The sequence below is a fragment of the Mobula birostris genome, chromosome 6, assembly GCF_030028105.1.
Source record: "Mobula birostris isolate sMobBir1 chromosome 6, sMobBir1.hap1, whole genome shotgun sequence".
Lineage (NCBI taxonomy): Eukaryota > Metazoa > Chordata > Chondrichthyes > Myliobatiformes > Myliobatidae > Mobula > Mobula birostris.
Window position 1 is genome coordinate 151,786,302 of NC_092375.1, and position 18,648 is coordinate 151,804,949.

Below are 18,648 nucleotides of genomic sequence, written 5' to 3' on the forward strand. Positions count from 1 at the left end.
CCACTCCCATTCAGATATGTCCATACATGGCCTCCTCTACTGTCATGATGAGGCTAAACTCAGGTTGGACGAGCAACACCGCATATACCGTCTAGGTAGTCTCCAGCCCCTTGGTATGAACATAGAATTCTCCAACTTCTGGTAATTCCCTCCCCCTCCCTTCCCCTATCCCTATGTCACTCTGCCCCCTCCCCAGCTGCTACCACCTCCCTCTTGGTCCCGCCTCCTTCTACTACCCATTGTGTTTTCCCGTATTCTTTCTTCACCTTTCCTGCCTATCACCTCCCTGCCTCCCCCCCCACCCCTTTATCTTTCCCCTTACTGATTTTTCACCTGGAACCTACCAGCCTTCTCCTTCCCACCCTCCCCCCACCTTCTTTATAGGGCCTCTGCCCCTTTCTTCTACAGTCCTGACGAAGGGTTCCGGCCCAAAACATCGACCGATCTTTTCCACGGATGCTGCCTGACCTGCTGAGTTCCTCCAGCGTGTTGTGAGTAAATAATAGTGACTAGCTAAATTGTGAAAGCATCAGTTTTTTAACTTTTCCAACTAGGAATGTACTGCGAACTAATTCTGTGAAGGTTATGAGAAAGATAAAGTTCAATATTTTGATGTTATCCCTCAGAATTCAAGGTGTAAACAGCAACTAATATGAAGTTATTACATGTCTTAGGATAATTATCTTTGATTAACTTGCTAATTTAAATTCACAGTGCAAGTAGATACTGTCTTTGTGGTCAATAGTCATGACATTCATAAAAATTATTTTAACCATTTGATTTTCCAGTTTTGTTGGAAAATGTTGGTGAGGAGCTGGATCCCATCTTGGAACCTTTGCTACTTAAACAAACATTCAAGCAAGGTGGATCCATATGCATTCGACTAGGTGACTCGACAATTGAATATGCCCCAGATTTTCGCTTCTACATCACAACTAAATTGAGAAATCCCCATTACCTCCCAGAAACATCTGTCAAGGTCTGAAATTTTATCAGAATTATTTATCTTGGTTTTTGATTTTTTTAAGTTACTAATATGTGGAATGTAAACATCGCTAGTAAGGTGAGCAATTACTCCCTATTCCTAATTTAATTAAGGTTGATGAGCAATTTATAAGCAGCTGAAAGTCACCTTATTGCTATGGGCCATGAATCACATTGAGATCAGTCTGAGCAAGAGTGGCAGATTCCTGTCTTGAAGGAATGTGACATGGGTTTTTGCAACAGTTTGCCAGTATTGTGGTCACCATTACTGACAATAACCTTTTATTACAATGTTATGACCACACCTGGAGTACTGTGTGCAGTTTTGGTCTCCAAGTTTGAGGAAGGACATTCTTGCTATTGAGGGAGTGCAGTGTAGGTTCACAAGGTTAATTCCTGGGATGGTGGGACTGTCATATGTCGAAAGATTGGAGCGACTGGGCTTGTATACTCTGGAATTTAGAAGGCTGAGAGGGGATCTTATTGAAACATATAAAATTATTAAGGTATTGGACACGCTGGAGGCAGGAAGCATGTTTCCGCTGATGGGTGAGTCCAGAACCACAGGCCACAGTTTAAGAATAAGGGGTAGGACATTTAGAATAGAGTTGAGGAAAAACTTTTTCACCCAGAGAGTGGTGGATGTATGGAATGCTCTGCCCCAGAGGGCTATGGAAGCCAACTCTCTGGATGCTTTCAAGAAAGAGATGGATAGAGCTCTTAAAGATAGCAGAATCAAAGGTTATGGGGATAAGGCAGGAACTGGATACTAATTGTGGATGATCAGCCATGATCACAGTGAATGGCGGTGCTGGCTCGAAGGGCCGAATGGCCTACTCTTGCGCCTATTGTCTATAGTCTATTGTTATCTAATCAACTAAATTTAAATTCCCAGCTGCCAAGTGCAGTTCAACTATATCTTTTGATTGTGAATCCAGGCCTCTATATTAATTATCTGGGAATGTCACCATCATATTACCATAACCTAAAGTTTTGTAGATAATGATATAAAATTATCACAGCTGCATGCTATCCTTATTGATTATTAATTCTGAAATCTACAATTCTGATAAAAATTGCCAATGTAATTTGTTATGTTGAAATTATAGCCCTCCCATCTAAGGTACTGTTGGGAGTTACATGATACCCATTTCCCTCAGCCAAAAATGCAGAGAAATACTAGGATTCCAACCATTTCAATTTCTATACCTACCAATGTATTTCATTTTTTGTATTTAAAATATAGATAGCATTAATACATAAGTATGTTACTATTATGACTAAACAGTCAATATAATTATATCTGCATGTCTTATTCTAATTTTTCCTCTGACGCACTTCTCTTGACTTAATTAGAAAAACATTTTGTCTAATGATGACTGATTATATATTTAACTAGCTCTGTATTGCAGTCACTTCATTTTACAATTATGGATCCAAGGCAAAATAAAGTCAAACATAGCAGTTTCGTCACATTGAAAATACTACCAGTAAAATAATCCCTGAACTAGTCCCATACCAACAGGTTCAGGAACCATTATTACCCTTCAACCATCAGGCACCAGAACCAGTGTGGACAATATCACTCACCTCAACTCTGAACTGATTCAATAACCCATGCAGTATTCACTTTCAGGGACTCTGGGACTCTGCAGATTATGTTCTCAGCATTGTTCATTCATTCATTTATCTATCTGTCTATTCATTTATTTATTCATTCATTCATTTATTTATTCTCTATTTTTGTATTTGCACATTGTTCATACATCAGCTTTTGTGAGCAGTTTTTCATTGATTCTATTGTACCGTCATTCTATTGTGAATGTCTGCAAGAAAATGAATATTAGGGTCATGCATTCTGATTTTGATAACCTTCCTTTGCACTTTGACTTTAAGAAAATATTAAACTATTAAATTAGAATGTTGGAACTTCTATGTTGCAATGATATCACAAATATATAAGCCACCCTTCCAAAAATTTGACAGTTTTAGAGCATCTTGGAATCTTTTTATTATAAAACTTCTGAAATCTATCAAACCCACTCCCTTTTTAAACGTTAATGAAACAATTTTTTTCAGCATTCTGAGATTAGTTGATGGTTCAATGGAGTCAATAAAGTGGTTCACTTTTTAAGTTTAATTGGATGCCTAATGACAATTATTCTCTAATTCTACATGATGACAATTTAGCCATAATTGAATGTTTAAACAGCTATAATGAGAAGTGAGCTCAACTAAGTCAGTAATAAAATGATTGTCACACATACGGTGATATGAAATAACTTATAAATATTGTATTTATCTTTAAAAATGACTTTAATGAATTGCTACTAATCCTTAAATTTTTCATATCTTCCCTTAACTGCAGGTGACACTGCTAAACTTCATGATTACTTCTGAGGGGATGCAAGACCAACTTCTGGGTATTGTAGTGGCAAGAGAAAGGCCAGACTTGGAAGATGAGAAGCAGGCTTTAATTTTACAAAGTGCAGAAAACAAAAGGTAAAGATAAACATCTCTATTACTAATGTACACTTTTCTTTAATGCTTACACTTTTTCTAATTTTCAACTGAACTAGGCAGAAATAATGTATTATATTTAGAGGCCTTCACAAGAAAATCAATGCAATTAAAAGTAAACCATATAACAACCATATAACAATTACAGCACGGAAACAGGACATCTTGGCCCTTCTAGTCTGTGCCGAACTCCTACTCTCACCTACTCCCACCGACCTGCACTCGGTCCAATATAACCATAAAAGCAGTAAACGTTTTTGGAAAAACGGGCCAACTTATGCTACTAAATCACTATCAATATAGAAATGTATTAATATAAGTGAAAAGCAGATGGAAATATCATGGCATTCATTTTCACATCCATCAACCCTGTACTGCAATCCCAATAGCAATCAGACATATGGAAGGAATTCAATAATCTTTCCAGACCAGTGCAAGTACAATGTATCACAATAAATATTACTTCCATCCAATGTTCTTAATAAGTTTGACACCATCTAGCACTTGTTAACAATCATATTTTCTTTCACATTTCTTCTTTTTGCTATGTATTCCTTAATTAGAGGGAAGCCATTAAATCATCAGCTGATCTGTATTTGCTAGTTGGTCGATCAGTTATCATATATGGGCAACTTGATTGACAAGAATGTTATGCTATCCTATTTTCACATTGGAGAGCATGACTCATAATCAATAAAAAGAATAGTCAGCTGTGCTAGAAATCCCACTCTCTTGCTTTTTGCTTCTTGTTAGTAATAGGTACTTGAAATCTTAAACAGAACTGTTCAGGTTCAATGTTTTAAACATTGTGCTACTTCCCATACACTATTGTAAAATGGAAATTGAGGATATCTATTCGAAGTGAATGATCTACATTTTGCTTTCTTGTGCCAGGGTGAAGCAAACAGAGAGAATGTACCCTTTAGAGAGGATTGCACTTTTTGTTAGGGTGCATTGTGCTATTGAGTACAATACACATAGCTTTCCATTTACCAGTTATCAACTAGAGATGCACAGCAATAGAAAAGGATTTCATTCCTTCATTGTTAGTTGCAATGGGACCATATACAATGTGACTTATGGGATAGTCTAGTCTCTTTTTAGCAGGCACAATGCCTTAGAACGAAGACTGTTCCTCCATTTGTATCTGAACCACCAGGAAAATTGAAAAGGAAGCAAAAGAATGATAAATGCTATCCACTTCTGACTCTGGTCCACAATCTATGCATGTGTGACCTACATACAATAAATGCTATATTGTCACGTAAAAATGAAAGAGCAGGCCAATGATGTGCAGGAGGAATGAATCTGCTGGCTGAACTACTACTACACCTGAAATCTCTGGATTACTCAGTTTAGTGGATCTCAAGATGTCTGGTTTTCTGCTGCAGAACCTCACTGCATGAGGAATCCTGTAAGCCTCTTTGAACTCTGATATGTTATGATGGCAAAATTCTAAACATGTATCAAAAGTCTGATCTTCCACTGGGGTCCCCACATCATGGAAATGAGATGCTGTCCATCAGGTATGGTGTTTTGGTTGGGTTCACAGTTAAGCTAGTATAGATGTCCATAATTTTTAAAATTCTTTTATGGGATGTGAGTGTCACCAGCATTTATTGGCCAGCCCTAGTTGCCTTTAAGAAGGTGGTGATGAGCAGCCTTCATAACCTGCTGCAGTCCCTGAGCTGCAGGTGCACCCACAGTGCTGTTAGGGAGGAAATTCCATGCTTTTGACCGAGCGACAACGAAGGAATGGCGATATGTTTCCAAGTCAGGATGGTGAGCGACTTGGACGGGGGTTTCCAAGTGGTGGTGTTTCCAGGTATCTGCTATATTAACAACAATGTTTACTAATCAGTGCCCAATTTCTACAAATATATGATACCTAGTTTTGTGTAATTACCACCTGTGTGGAACCTTCTTGAATATCTCATTATATCCTCTGGTATCCTGTTATCTACACTATGGTAAAAGTTTAATCATGATTTTCATTTTACAAGTCCGTGTTGCTCAGTCATCTTTTTTAAGTGTCATTTTGCAGCACATTCTGAAGAATTGCTCTAACAAATGTAGTTAGCAACCTATTGAAACGCAAAGGTATAACCTATCAGACATAGAGAACTGGTTAGTATTTACTGCTATTAATTTCCAAATTTATTTTCTACATTCCAGAAACAAGACTCGGCATGATTAGTTTTATTGTCATTGACTATGGCTATGGTCTCCTCTGACGGCCTGCTGAGCATTTATCTCAAAGGCCTCTTAGCTCCTGTGAAAAATCTGCTTTTGGACAGCTGCAGCTTTTTTTCAATGCATTGTTTGAAAAATGATATCGCATATAGTTGCTTGTGCTTAGTGATTCTTGAATATCATTCATTTTAGCTTGCAGAACTTTTGCCAGCATCTTCTGTAATTACAATGCACGTCCCCCTTAAAAAGTTGTATACTAGGTTTATGTGATTATTATCATCAACTAAACTGATGTGCACTACTTTGATAAACTACGTTGCAGGTTGTGCCCTGATAAATAAATCAAAATTGATGTATTGCCTGCATTGCATACACTGAGCCAGGCTTAGTTGTGAACCACAAACATGAGAAAATCTGCAGATGCTGGAAATCCGAGCAACACACACACAAAATGCTGGAGGAACTCAGCAGGCCAGGCAGCATCTATGGAAAAGAGTATAGTCGGGGTTTTGGCCCAAAATGTTGACTGTACTCTTTTCCATAGATGCTGCCTGGCCTGCTGAGTTCCTCCGGCATTTTGTGTGTATTGCTTAGTTGTGAACCATGGTTCTGTGTCTGTTTTTCAGATCTGTCCCATTTAGCCTCTTTCCTATTCGAAACCTGCTTTTTTCATTCGTGTGATCAGAGACCTTATAATATATTAGAACCCGTTTGAGCTGGAAGAGCTTCAGAAATTACAAATGGAATTTTCTGGGAGAAGGGCACTCATATGTTATATGCAAAACATGCAAGAAATCAGAGAAAATGAAACCAAAGTTCTCTGCAACGTAAGGGCAGAAGCATCCGGTTTTTGTCTTTTATTTTCCTCATCATTTAAATACACAAAGGCACATTTGAATCATACAAGCAGCATTTTCTGTTTTTATTTTGTAGTGCAAACTCTATTTAAGGATATCTTGGTAGATTCTTGATTGGTCAGGGCATTAAGGGATACAGAGAGAAGGCAGGAGACTGGGGCTGAGAGGAAAATTGGACCATGAAATGGTGGAGAAGACTCGGTAGGCCAAATGGTCTAATTCTGCTCCTATATCTTATAGTCTTATGAATATTCTGATTTGAAAATTAGAAGGAAAATTGGGTATCCTCCATTGTGGGTATGTGATCTTTTATGTGTGGTATACCTTGATCATCCCATCTAGATGATATTTTCCATCAAATCAATAAAATGAGAAGCTGTCATTAAAATCTTTAATACCTGAATTACTGAGCCTTTTAAATAGGGGTAATTGTGTTAATTGTGACTTACAAGAATATATTATTAGGTCATAAAGATGTTCAATGGTAAATACACACTAATATATTTGCAGATTAATATATTTTTTGCAGATTAATATATGTTGTCTGCAGTAACTTTCCTGTTCCTTTTGAATGAAGAAGTAATTGTGCAATAAATACACATATAATAAATCAAAGTGTTTTAACATTTTAGGTTGCTAAAAGAAATTGAAGATAAAATTCTGGAAATTCTCTCAACCTCAGAAGGAAATATTTTAGAAGATGAAACTGCCATAAAGGTTTTATCTTCATCAAAAGAACTTGCTAATGAAATAACTCAGAAACAAACTGTAGCTGAGGAGACAGAAAAGAAGATTGATGCTACACGAATGGGCTATAGACCAATTGCAATACATTCTTCAATCCTGTTTTTCTCAATTGGTGATCTTGGCAATATAGAGCCCATGTACCAGTATTCCCTTAATTGGTTTATCAACCTGTTTATCATGGCAATTGAAAATTCAGAAAAATCTGATGACTTATCAGAAAGGTAAGGTAACCCTTAGTTTAATTTTGTATTGTTCAGTCAGAAAATGGAAAATGATTCAATATTTACAAGGATGGAGAAGTGATAATGCGACACAGTAATGGAAATTTCGATTGGGCAGTGTATACGAACACTCAAAGGCAACCTCACCACACTGATCTGTGGGATGATTCACTGCTGTGAGTGCACTACTTTGTGGCACTAGTTTGATTTACATTTCAGGCATAGTTGTGGGAGAGTGCAGGGTTTTGTGCTGAGTTCTCAGCACATGAACGTGGGCAGCAATGCATTTCTGTATGCATATTTGCTCCTTTAAGTGCGGATTCTATTGAAGCCGTCATTCCTGGGAGTGCATTCTGAGCTTACATGACCTATTTCACAGGGTTGAAGAATATTCTTATGCATTATCTGATCCTAATTACCTTTAATGAATTGAACACAAACAGAAGATCCAATCAACTTCTCCTTGACTGGATAATACAGGATCATAGGTAGTCATCTCTGGCTTGAGTCAAGTGGTCTTTTTGCTAGGCTTGTACTGTTGGCATAATTGACTGAAGCTCTTGTCTGAAGGTAATGACACCTGAGTTTCTCTTTACCCTGTCTGCATCCCAGAGGTGTGGTCTGTTTAAAAGACAAGAAACTGCAGATGCAGAAAATCTGAAATAAAAGTATGGTGTTGGAAATGCTCAGCAGGTCAGGTAGCATCTGTGAAGTAAGTAATAATGTTATCAGTTCAGGTTGTAAACCTTTCATCAGAATGAGGAAAAGTTAGTCTACCCTTTAATATGTTGTATGGAAGGGAATGGAGTGAACGTAGAAATTTACAGCACACTACAGGCCCTTTGGCCCACAATGTTGTGCCAACCATGTAACCTACTCTAGAGACTGCCTAGAATCTCACTACTGCATAGCCCTCTATTTTTCTTAGCTCCATGTACCTATCTAAGAGGCTCTTAAAATACCCTGTTGTATCCATTTCCACCACTGCCACCGGCAGTGCATTCCACGCACCCACCACTCTCTGTGTGAAAAACTTACCCCTGACATCCCCTCAGTACCTTTTTCCAAGCACCTTAAAACGATGTCCCTCATGTTAGCCATTTCAGTCCTGGGAAAAGGCCTCTGGCTATCCACACGATCAATGCCCCTCATCATCTTATACACCTCTATCAGGTCACCTCTCATCCTCCATCTCTCCAAGAAGAAAAGGCCAAGTACACTCAACCTGTTCTCATAAGGTATGCCCTCCAATCCAGGCAACATCCTTGTATATCCCCTCTGGACATCCTTCCTGTAGTGAGGTGACCAGAACTGAACACAGTACTCCAAGTAGGGTCTGACCAAGGTCTTGTATAGCCATAACATTACCTCATGGCTCTTGAACTCAATCCCATGGTTGATGAATGTCAGCACACCATATGCCTTCGTAACAACAGTGTCAACCTGTGCAGCAGGTTTGAGTGTCCTATCGACATGGACCGCAAGTTCTCTCAGATCCTCCACACTTCCAAGAGTCTTACCATTTATATTCTGTCTTCAGCTTATACCTATCAAAATGAACCACTTCACACTTGTCTCCAGGTCTGAAACATTTGTTCTATTCCTTTCTGCATAGATACTTTCCATCCTGCTGAGTATTTACAACATGTTCTGTTTTTATTTCAACATGTTTTGTATGTTTTACTTCTGTCAGAAAATTGGTACCAGTGCTATTGCACTTGGAGTCCTTCTAAAAGGGCATCTGTTGAAGCCTTTAAGTTTTAAAAAAAACTATCCTACTATCCTTTTTTTTCGTGCTTGCATAATTTTCTTCCATCCTGAGGAGATATATCACTAATGACTTGTAAATCTAACAGGCTAGATGTGAGGTATAAATCACCCCTATGTACAGCACAACAAATTTCACACTGAAGCCAGTGATGATATCAGAATAGAGCGTGGGCCTAGATGCATCAACACAATAGTGAAAATTTATGTATTTTTCTGGAACTCCTGATTAGACGAGCGCAATCTTGGTCATTGATTGTTAAGCTTACTCCTATGCTCAGTGGCGACTTTATTAGGTACACCTGTACACCTGCTTGTTAATGCAAATATTTAGTCAGCTATTCATGTGGCAGCAACTCAATGCATAAAAGCATGCAGAAATTGTTGTTTAGATCAAACATGAGAATGGGGAAGAAACATGATCTAAGTGCCTTGACCGTGGAATAATTGTTGGTGCCATATGGGATAGTTTGAGTAGCTCAGAAAATGCTGATCTCCTGGGACTTTCATACACAACTATCTCTAGAGTTCATAGAGAATGGTATGGAAAACAAAAAAAAATCCAGTGAGTGGCAATTCACCTTGCTAATGAGAGAGATCGGAGGAGAATGGCCAGACTATTTCAAGCTGATAGGAAGGTGACAGTATCTCTAATAACCATGTGTTACAATAGTGCTGTGCAGAAGATCAATAGTGAATGTGCAACACATCAAACTTTGAAGTGGATGGGCTACAGAAGCAGAAGACCATGAACATACATTCAGTAGCCACTTTATTAGGAAGTACTTAATAAAGAGGCCAATGAGTGTATTTCAGCAGGATTCTTGAAATTGGCTTTCTTTTCTTTCCAATGCCCTGTCTGTTCTCAACGCCATTAGCCATTATTTGGCTCACTTGCATTTTGTTTTAATTAATTCTATCTTGACTTCCTTGTAATGGTTGCCAGTGCTTTACAACATAATTTACTCATTTCTTTCTCTACTCTGAGAAAAATACATAAATCCTGAAGTATTTTCATTTTGAGCATTTTTAAGTTGTTTAGGGTTTGAAGATTTGTTATTTCTATGTTTCTTTGTTTCCATTAATTCTTAACTTTGGATCATTTATATCTTGTGCCAGAATGTTGAGTACTCAACATGCACTCCAGCGACATGAGTGAGTGATTGAAAAATACATTTCATTGGAGTGTTGAACAGTCAAAGCTGCTGCCTTTTTGGATGTGATATTAAACTGAGATCCTTTTTTTGTATTAGTGAAAGGAGAGCTATGGAGTTCTTACATTGTTTTGGCCAATATTTACCTGATTTAGATATTACCAGCAACTTTGCAAAAGGAGGTTTTCTGATTATTTTATTTTTGTGGTGCAGACTGCTTTGGTTTCCTGTGTTACAACCACCATCACAGCTCTAAGTTGCTTCTTGGCTAAGGAAAACCTTGAGACAAATTGATACTGTGAAATGGGCTTTATAAATGATCTTTAACAGATATTTGATGTAGGTGTAGTCTACTTTCCCTGTAAGCAATAAATCTTGTCTTCTGCATGCCTCAAATTATTTATGAAAATTATATTGTTTTGAAACTGAGTTATAGAAATTAAATTCTATCTTTCATTCTAATGGTGAAGTCTCTTTTCTCAAATGCTAGGTGTATAACAGGAAGTCCAATTTTGCATACCTTTTCTGAGTGTTTATAGGCTTTCTAAAAGGCTACTTTTATGGCATTTTAGTTTTCTTTCACACCATTTTCAATGGACAACAATCACAGACCCTGAACTTAATCTCTTCCAATATTTGATTAAATTGTACGGCTTGCTCTATTTCCAGATGCAGAGATACATCCGAGGATGTGCTGGTACACATTGTCAGTGATGGGTTCATCGGGTTTTTTGGGTTTTTCAACATCAGACACCTTCATCCAGGTGACCCAACCAGGGTTGATCAGGCCCCGGCTTGTGTCCCAGCAACACTGGTCCACGGGTTACACCTCTTGATCCATAGCCATCTGGTCCTGATGGCTCTTCTGTTTGCAGACCTGCAATGCAAGGAGAGAGTAGATTCAACAGAGTGAGCAACCAGCAAAACCTCTACACCCCACCTGTACAGGCTCATAATGTGCCGTCCACCCCTGTTTCTGGTACTTCTCTAACAGATCCTGGTGTTTGCCTTTCTTACACTTGAACACCTCCTCAATCCGATCTTCCCAAAGCACTGTTAATTCTACCATGACCACCTGCTTCAAGGTTTCTGACAGAATGACCATATCAGGTCTCAGTGATGATGATGTAACATCGTCAGGGAACTTTAATTGCTTGCCAAGATACACTTTTAGTTGCCAAGTTAGATGCTTTGGTGAGCAAACCTGGCGATCTGGGCTGAGGCTATGGTTGGTCTCCAGCTTTGACAAATGCCGTGGGCTTTCTGGGTTGACAGTGGTGCTAAAGGAGTTCTGCTTTCTCTATTTCCAAATGGATAACTTAGAATTAACTTCCATTCTTTCATTTGCTGTCTTTTATATTTGATCACTGTTGCTTTGCTTTAAGATTTGATCTAGTAGCTCAAGACAATTCTTGTGTATTAAAACCAACAGTTGTTTCTTCAGCTGATCATAACTATTTCTTTATCACATAACATTTGGAGTAATGTGTATTTTGTGTAAATGACTAATTAACTGTATCTACACATCATCTAATAGAGAAAAACAGAATACTTATTATAAATGTTATATATGTTGTGCAGCTATCAAAAGAACAAAATAAGATGAGACTTTAATTCATGGTCTGTACTGTGTTGGCTGATCTGAGCCAGGAGAGTACTGGGGATATTTTAGTATCCAGAAGTATGAAAGGCACCAGCATCTATTTATTGACCTCTGTAGCATGATTTGTGTATTTTGAAGACAACACCAAAGTTAGCCATAATAATGTCACCATGGATCAACTACTTTGCAGCAATGTTAAAAAAAATATGTTTAGATGCAATCTATTTATTGCACTTTGACAATTTTTTTATTGGGTGAATGAAATTTATAAAATTGTTTCTTTTAACTGTCAATGCAATAATGTTTAAAAGCATAATTACATGTTAGAAGCTGACATCCACAAACTGGCTGCTGTTTTAAATCCTGTCTTTTTATGTAATAAAACAACTAGTTGGCAGTGTAATTTCTCTAAGTGAAAGAACATTTTCTCCAAAATGACAACTGAATATTGCAAGGGAAGGAATGCCATGTGAACCAATGAATCATTATTTACTCTTGATCATTAAAAACGTATTAGTGAAGATGGTGGAGTGGCATATTGCTTTATACATTTGTAAAGATTGCTTATCTAGTTATATAGTGCTAGTATTGGCTCCAATATAAAATCAATTAGGAAAATTTCAGCATCTTTGGAACTTGCTTTCTACATGAACTGACGTACATACTTAATGAAACTGTTGATTTGTCATGAGTAATTGACCATAAAGCCTGCGAGAATCACAGGAGCCTAAGTGGGTTGTAATTGAATTTTTAAATGCACACACTTCAATATTTAATTTGTCTTTTTCAACATTGCAGGTTGCAGATACTCAGGAAATATTTCACATACTCATTGTACGTGAATGTGTGTCGATCGCTCTTTGAAAAGGACAAGCTGCTCTTTTCACTTTGCTTGGCTATAAACCTATTAAAGCATGATGGTCTGGTCGGTCCTTTAATATTTTTAGTAGTCTGTTACGCATGAGAATTATCTTAGAGAAAATGATATTTTTTCTGTCAAGTTTCTCATTTCTTTATGACATTGTTAATTATTCTTAATGCTATCGAAGTGCACGTTATTTTCAGTTCTTGTAGAGGGGTTTCATTCTAAACTTTGTGGCATTGCATTTGGAAAAGACATGGAAATTCATGACTGTCATTTAAAATCCCAGCAGAAACCAAATTTTGTACAAATTTAAAATAATAAATAAAATTTGCTTTAAAGGGTGATCACATTCTTATTTAAAGTACCAGAGCTTTGGAGAGGCTCCAGCTAAAGCCATAAGGACCTTCATTGCTGGAATTTTTCAATGCAACCATAAAGTAGAGCTGGACTGGTTACTCCACAGGAAGTTTGCATTCAAATAATGCACAGTGGTCTTATGATAAAATATCTTCGTGTTTGTATTTCCTCATTCATTTATATTTCCTTGGAATTTTTACCTCAGATTTCTGCAATATTCAAAACAAGAACAGTAAATGCTTAGCTATTAATGGAATCAAGTCATACGGGTTTAGGTCAAGGAAAAGAGTGCTAATTGGAAAAATAACCCAAGGGGCAGAAGCGCTTTATGGTCTCACCATCTATTTCTTGTGCCTTAATGTGGTAAACTGGCCTAAACCAGCCACGACAAATTCACCAAATTGTACTCTCACACAAATACCAAACTCGTATGACTTTCTTGCATTACTACCCGTCAGGAAACATCACATCATGGAAGGAGGCCGTTCAATCCATTGAGGTTAGCTCGCCCTCCCCAAGAACAAACCAGTCAGTCTCACTTCCAATTACAGAAGCAAAATATATCAGAAACTGGAAACCTCAAATTAAAGGAAGTATACTGGAAATACACAAGTCAGCAAGTCAGGTCAGAAGAAAAGAGTTAACCTTTTGGTCAATGATTCTTAATCAGAACTGGCAAAACTGAGGATAATTGTGTTTTAAGATGAATTGAAAGAGGCAAGTGAAGGCAAGAGTGAGAAAATCTGAGACAGGATAGAAAGGAGGAAAGATTACACGACAAAAGATAGAAACTCATTTAAAGTAGCAAGGCAGGTTGAAAAAGTAAATGTATAAAGAAAAGTAGTTTCCCAGACTTAATAAACCAGATCTTGAAGAAAGTGTGGAGGAGTGAAACTAGCTGAAGTGCTCTGCAAAGCATCACTACCAACTTGATGGCTGAAATGGTGCCTCTGTGCTGTAACCTTTATGATTAGAGATGGCAGTTCAACATGTTGTGGGAACTCTGTCTCCCTCCACACCTACACAGATTCCTTCATTCCCCAGTTTATGCAAGTAAAGGCAACAAAGCCACCCAGATAGACATACTGCTAAAGATGACTTAAGTTTTTCAAATTAGACATTGATTATTATACCCGAAATATGGGTTTATTATGCACCAACTTATCTAAGTCATCAGTGCTATCAATAAAAGCAATAGTTCTACATCCTGACCAGATTGAAAAACAACAAATTACCAAGGCTCTTTGCTTTTATTTCCCTTACGCAAACTCAATTCACCATTAACAAGTATTTGTTGGGTTCTCTTTATTAACTCAGCCTTCACGAGTGTCTATGAAATTTTCCCCAATATTGAGATTAATCTATATAACTTATCTAGTGAGCATGTCCTTTCAAACAAAGATGTAACGTTTTTTAAAATTTTCCATCACATATATCTGGCACATTCATATTATTCCTGAAGAACTGAGACTATGTTTGCCTCAACCGTATAATTTGCATCCTATCTGGACATTTACCTGAAGCAAAGCTAGCCTTTCTAGTATCTATTTCTCACCACCTTTTATCCTCCCATTGTTGTCACCATCTCTCTCTCTGCTGTGATTTTCATAAACATTGATCTATTCATTGATATTTACAGTCATGCTTTCTGCTTGGATAATTTTTCCAAATTAGCCTCTCCCCTTCTGCTACTATCTTATGTATGATTTACCTGCTTTTGGGAGACTTTGTGTTCCCTCTAATGTTAGCTGACACTCTATTCCCTCATCCTCCCTTTGCCCATATTATTTTATTCACTTGTCATCTTAGATTATTTTTTTAGCCTGGTTCTCACATGAATTATTACTGTGATATGGATCATATCCCACTCCTTTAGTTTCCTATTGCATTATATTTTCTATCTCCTTTGACAATCAGTGAACAATAGTTTTGGTTCTTTTATCTATTCCCATCTAAGAAATGTACACTGCCTAAAACTATAGTCTTAGATTGAATACAGCACAGAAGTGTGCCTTTTCGTCCATTGTCCATTGCTCCTTGTTGCTCTTCATTCACAGGCTGGATCTTGTGACATGGTAGTCACTGTTCCCCAACTCTGCTGTCATTGATATTTGGTTCACTTAGAACACCTTATTTTACCAAACCAGATCCATCAATATTTTCTTCCTCGTTTGACAAAAAAAAAATCCTGTTCAAAGAAGTTCTCCTGAACATGTTCAGAAATTGTTCTCATTTTTCAGCCCCTTAACCTAACGTTATCCTAGTACTAGAGAAATTAAACTCTGCATCTCTTGCCCATTATTTCCATGCAGACTTGCTCTATTGCTATGTTTCTACTCCTTTTGCTTCTTGCATTGTCCTTGTGTCTTAACTTAAACCAAATAGATTCTGTGCTTGATCCTGACACAGTAATATTTTTCTTAAACATGCTTCTGTCCTACCTTTTTCCTTCTCTTCTTTCTTTGCTGAACATGGCCTATTTGGAAATGTTAATTGACCTATTCTATCTTCTTTAAAATTATTTTTCAGCTATCACCACCCCATTTACGATTTATATCTGTTATTTAACACACGTACACATACAAGCTTGTCCTTGTCTTTCATGTAGATTCACTTAGTATGCTTCCAGATAATGTTGTTCTACTTTCCATTCGAGTTGACACAATCACTTCTTTATGCATCTAAAACAAGAGAAAATCTGCAGATGCTGAAAATCCAAGCAACACACACAAATGCTGGAATAACTCAGCATTATGTGTCTTTGTACATCTATTCCTCTTTTTTGCTTCTACCTTCCAGTCTCCATTCCTTTACCAATTTTGGTTAAATACATTAGTGATTTACTGTATATGAATTGAGGCCACTCGTGCAAGTACTGAAGGCTGATCATTGCCCAAGGTCACTGGGCAGCACAGTAGTAGTCATTCCACCTACTGCCTCACATCTCCAGTGACCCAAGTTTCAATCCTGTCCTCCAGGGTATGTGGAGTTTGTGTACTCTCCTTGTGACTGTGAGCTTCAAATGGACTTTTCTAGTTTCCTCCCACATCCTAAGATCACTAGGGGATGGTAGAATAATTGGCCACTGCAAATTGCACCTTGAGTGTAGATGAGAGGTAGATCAAGACTATCACCACTACTGTTAGTATATCATGAGCAATACTGATCGAGAACTAGAAAGTTCTGGTAATCATTATGCCTCATATTATTGCCTCATTTATCTTCGGGCACACTTTGTGTCCAGTAGACCTTATGGTGCAAAACTAAGTAGGGGAAAAATTACATTATATTTCATCTAATCAGCATTTTTTTTTTACCAAGGAAGTGTTTATTTGCTTATAAATGCTAACATTTCACAGTTAGCTGACTACATTTTCTGTCATCTTGTTAAAGTGTTTGCACTGAAGTATGAAGTGAAGTTTTATTTATTCTTTGATAAATAATTTCTGGTACATCAATAAGATTACAGGGACATTGCATAGACATCTAATAATACTTACTTTATCTTCAGATTGAAGAGCAGGAGTGGACCTTTTTGCTGACAGGTGGAATTGGCTTGGATAATCCCTACGAGAACCCATTAGACTGGCTTCCTAAAACATCTTGGGATGAGTTCTGCCGACTTGATGAAATTGCAGAGTTCTCAGGCATTCAGAGGGAGTTTGTGGTTTTGTCAGATGGATGGAAGGCTGTGTATGACAGCATGGTAGGTTGGGAAAATTGTAATATTATGTAAAATTACTATGTCTATTATCAAGGTTAATATCAACCTGCATTAATGATCATATGAATGGTATTGGAGATTTTTCATGCATACTGAAATGATTGGTATTTGACAAACTATGGAGTTTATATACGTAGGTAACTGTGGCAGTGATTTGCAGAAATAGCAGCTCAGTATTGTGTTGTGTAGCTCATTTCCAGAAGATCTTTAATATAAAACTTGTTACCAAATTTTAACTAACGTAGTTGTTTTCAAAAAATGATCATCATGACACACGTTGCTATGTTTAATTTTTAAATTACCAAATTAAATTTATTGTTAATCCAGTTCCTCCGGTTTATCTATTTTGACTAAATATTTCACTTTGAAGCCGATTCAAAAGGCTATTGTTTTTTGTAAACAGCATTTCTTCTCAGCAGAATTTTAGTTTTCCTAGAACTTACAGGTGATAAGTTTGTAGCTCTGCTGCCTATCATTGGGTTTATCAAGTACTTAGCAATATTGTACATGGGTTAATCATCAGTGACAAAAAGCCCCTGGTTTTTATTTACAATTCTGTACGAATTGTTTCATCTAGTGAATTTAAGCTTGAAAGGGGCATTCCAGCCACAAATGTGGGCGGTACTAGATGGGCTCAATGAGTCAGTTAGTATTTATATCAAAGTTCAAAGAAAATTTATTACCAAATTACATATATATTACCATATAAAACTCTGAGATTCATTTTCTTGCAGGGCATACTCAATAAACCCATAATAGAATAATAACCATAATAGAATGAATGAACGACTGCACCAACTTGGCCATTGAAGCCGTGTGCAAAAGACAACAAACTGTGCAAATATAAAAAGGAAGAAGTAATAATAATGATAAATAAGCAATTGAGAACATGAGTATTCAGAATATGAGATGAAGAGTCCTTGAAAGTGAGTCCATAGGTTGTGGGAACGTTTCAGTGATTGGCCAAGTGAAGTTAAGTGAAGTTACTCCTTTGGTTCAAGAGCCTGATAACTGTTCCTGAACTGGTGGTGTGGATCCTGAGACTCCTGTACCTTCGGGATGACAGCAATGATAAGAGAGTGTGTCCTGTGTGGTGTGGTGCTGTTTTCCTACGACAGCGCTTCATGTAGATATGCTCAATGGTGCAGAGGGCTTTACCTGTGATATACTGGGCAGTATCCAGTATTTTTTGTAGGTGTTTCCATTCAAGGGCATTGGTATTTCCATACCAAGCTGTGATACAGCCAGTCAATATACTCTCTACTATACATCTTTAGAAGTTCGTCGAAGTTTTAGATGTCATGCCAAATCGTCGCACACTCCAAAGGAAGTAGAGGCACCGCCGTGCTTTTTATGTAATTGTACTTACATGCTGTGCCCAAGCAGGTTCTCCAAAAAAGTAACGCCCAGAAATTTACCCCTGATCCACCTCTGATCCTTTGATGGAGACTGGCTCATGAACCTATGATTTCCTCTTGAAGCCAATAATCAGCTCCTTGTTCTTGCTGACATTGAGTGAGAGGTTGTTGTTGTGGCACCACTCAGCCAGATTTTCAATCTCCCTCCTATATACTGATTTGTCACCACCTTTGATTTGGCCAACGACAGTGGTGTCATCAGCAAGCTTGAATATGACATTGGAACTGTACTTAGACA

The 18,648-nt window shown here is 37.5% G+C and overlaps 1 protein-coding gene across 2 annotated transcripts in view; it reads left to right on the top strand.

Moving 5' to 3' along the window:
* Positions 1–18,648, top strand: part of dnah7 (dynein, axonemal, heavy chain 7) — a 309,070-nt gene that overhangs the window by 206,001 nt on the left and 84,421 nt on the right. For both annotated transcript variants that reach the window (XM_072261643.1, XM_072261644.1), the window contains 5 exons: positions 789–979; positions 3,353–3,486; positions 7,187–7,522; positions 12,845–12,971; positions 16,780–16,974. In XM_072261643.1, the coding sequence (XP_072117744.1) occupies positions 789–979; positions 3,353–3,486; positions 7,187–7,522; positions 12,845–12,971; positions 16,780–16,974 (983 nt within the window). The remainder of the gene's footprint in view (positions 1–788; positions 980–3,352; positions 3,487–7,186; positions 7,523–12,844; positions 12,972–16,779; positions 16,975–18,648) is intronic.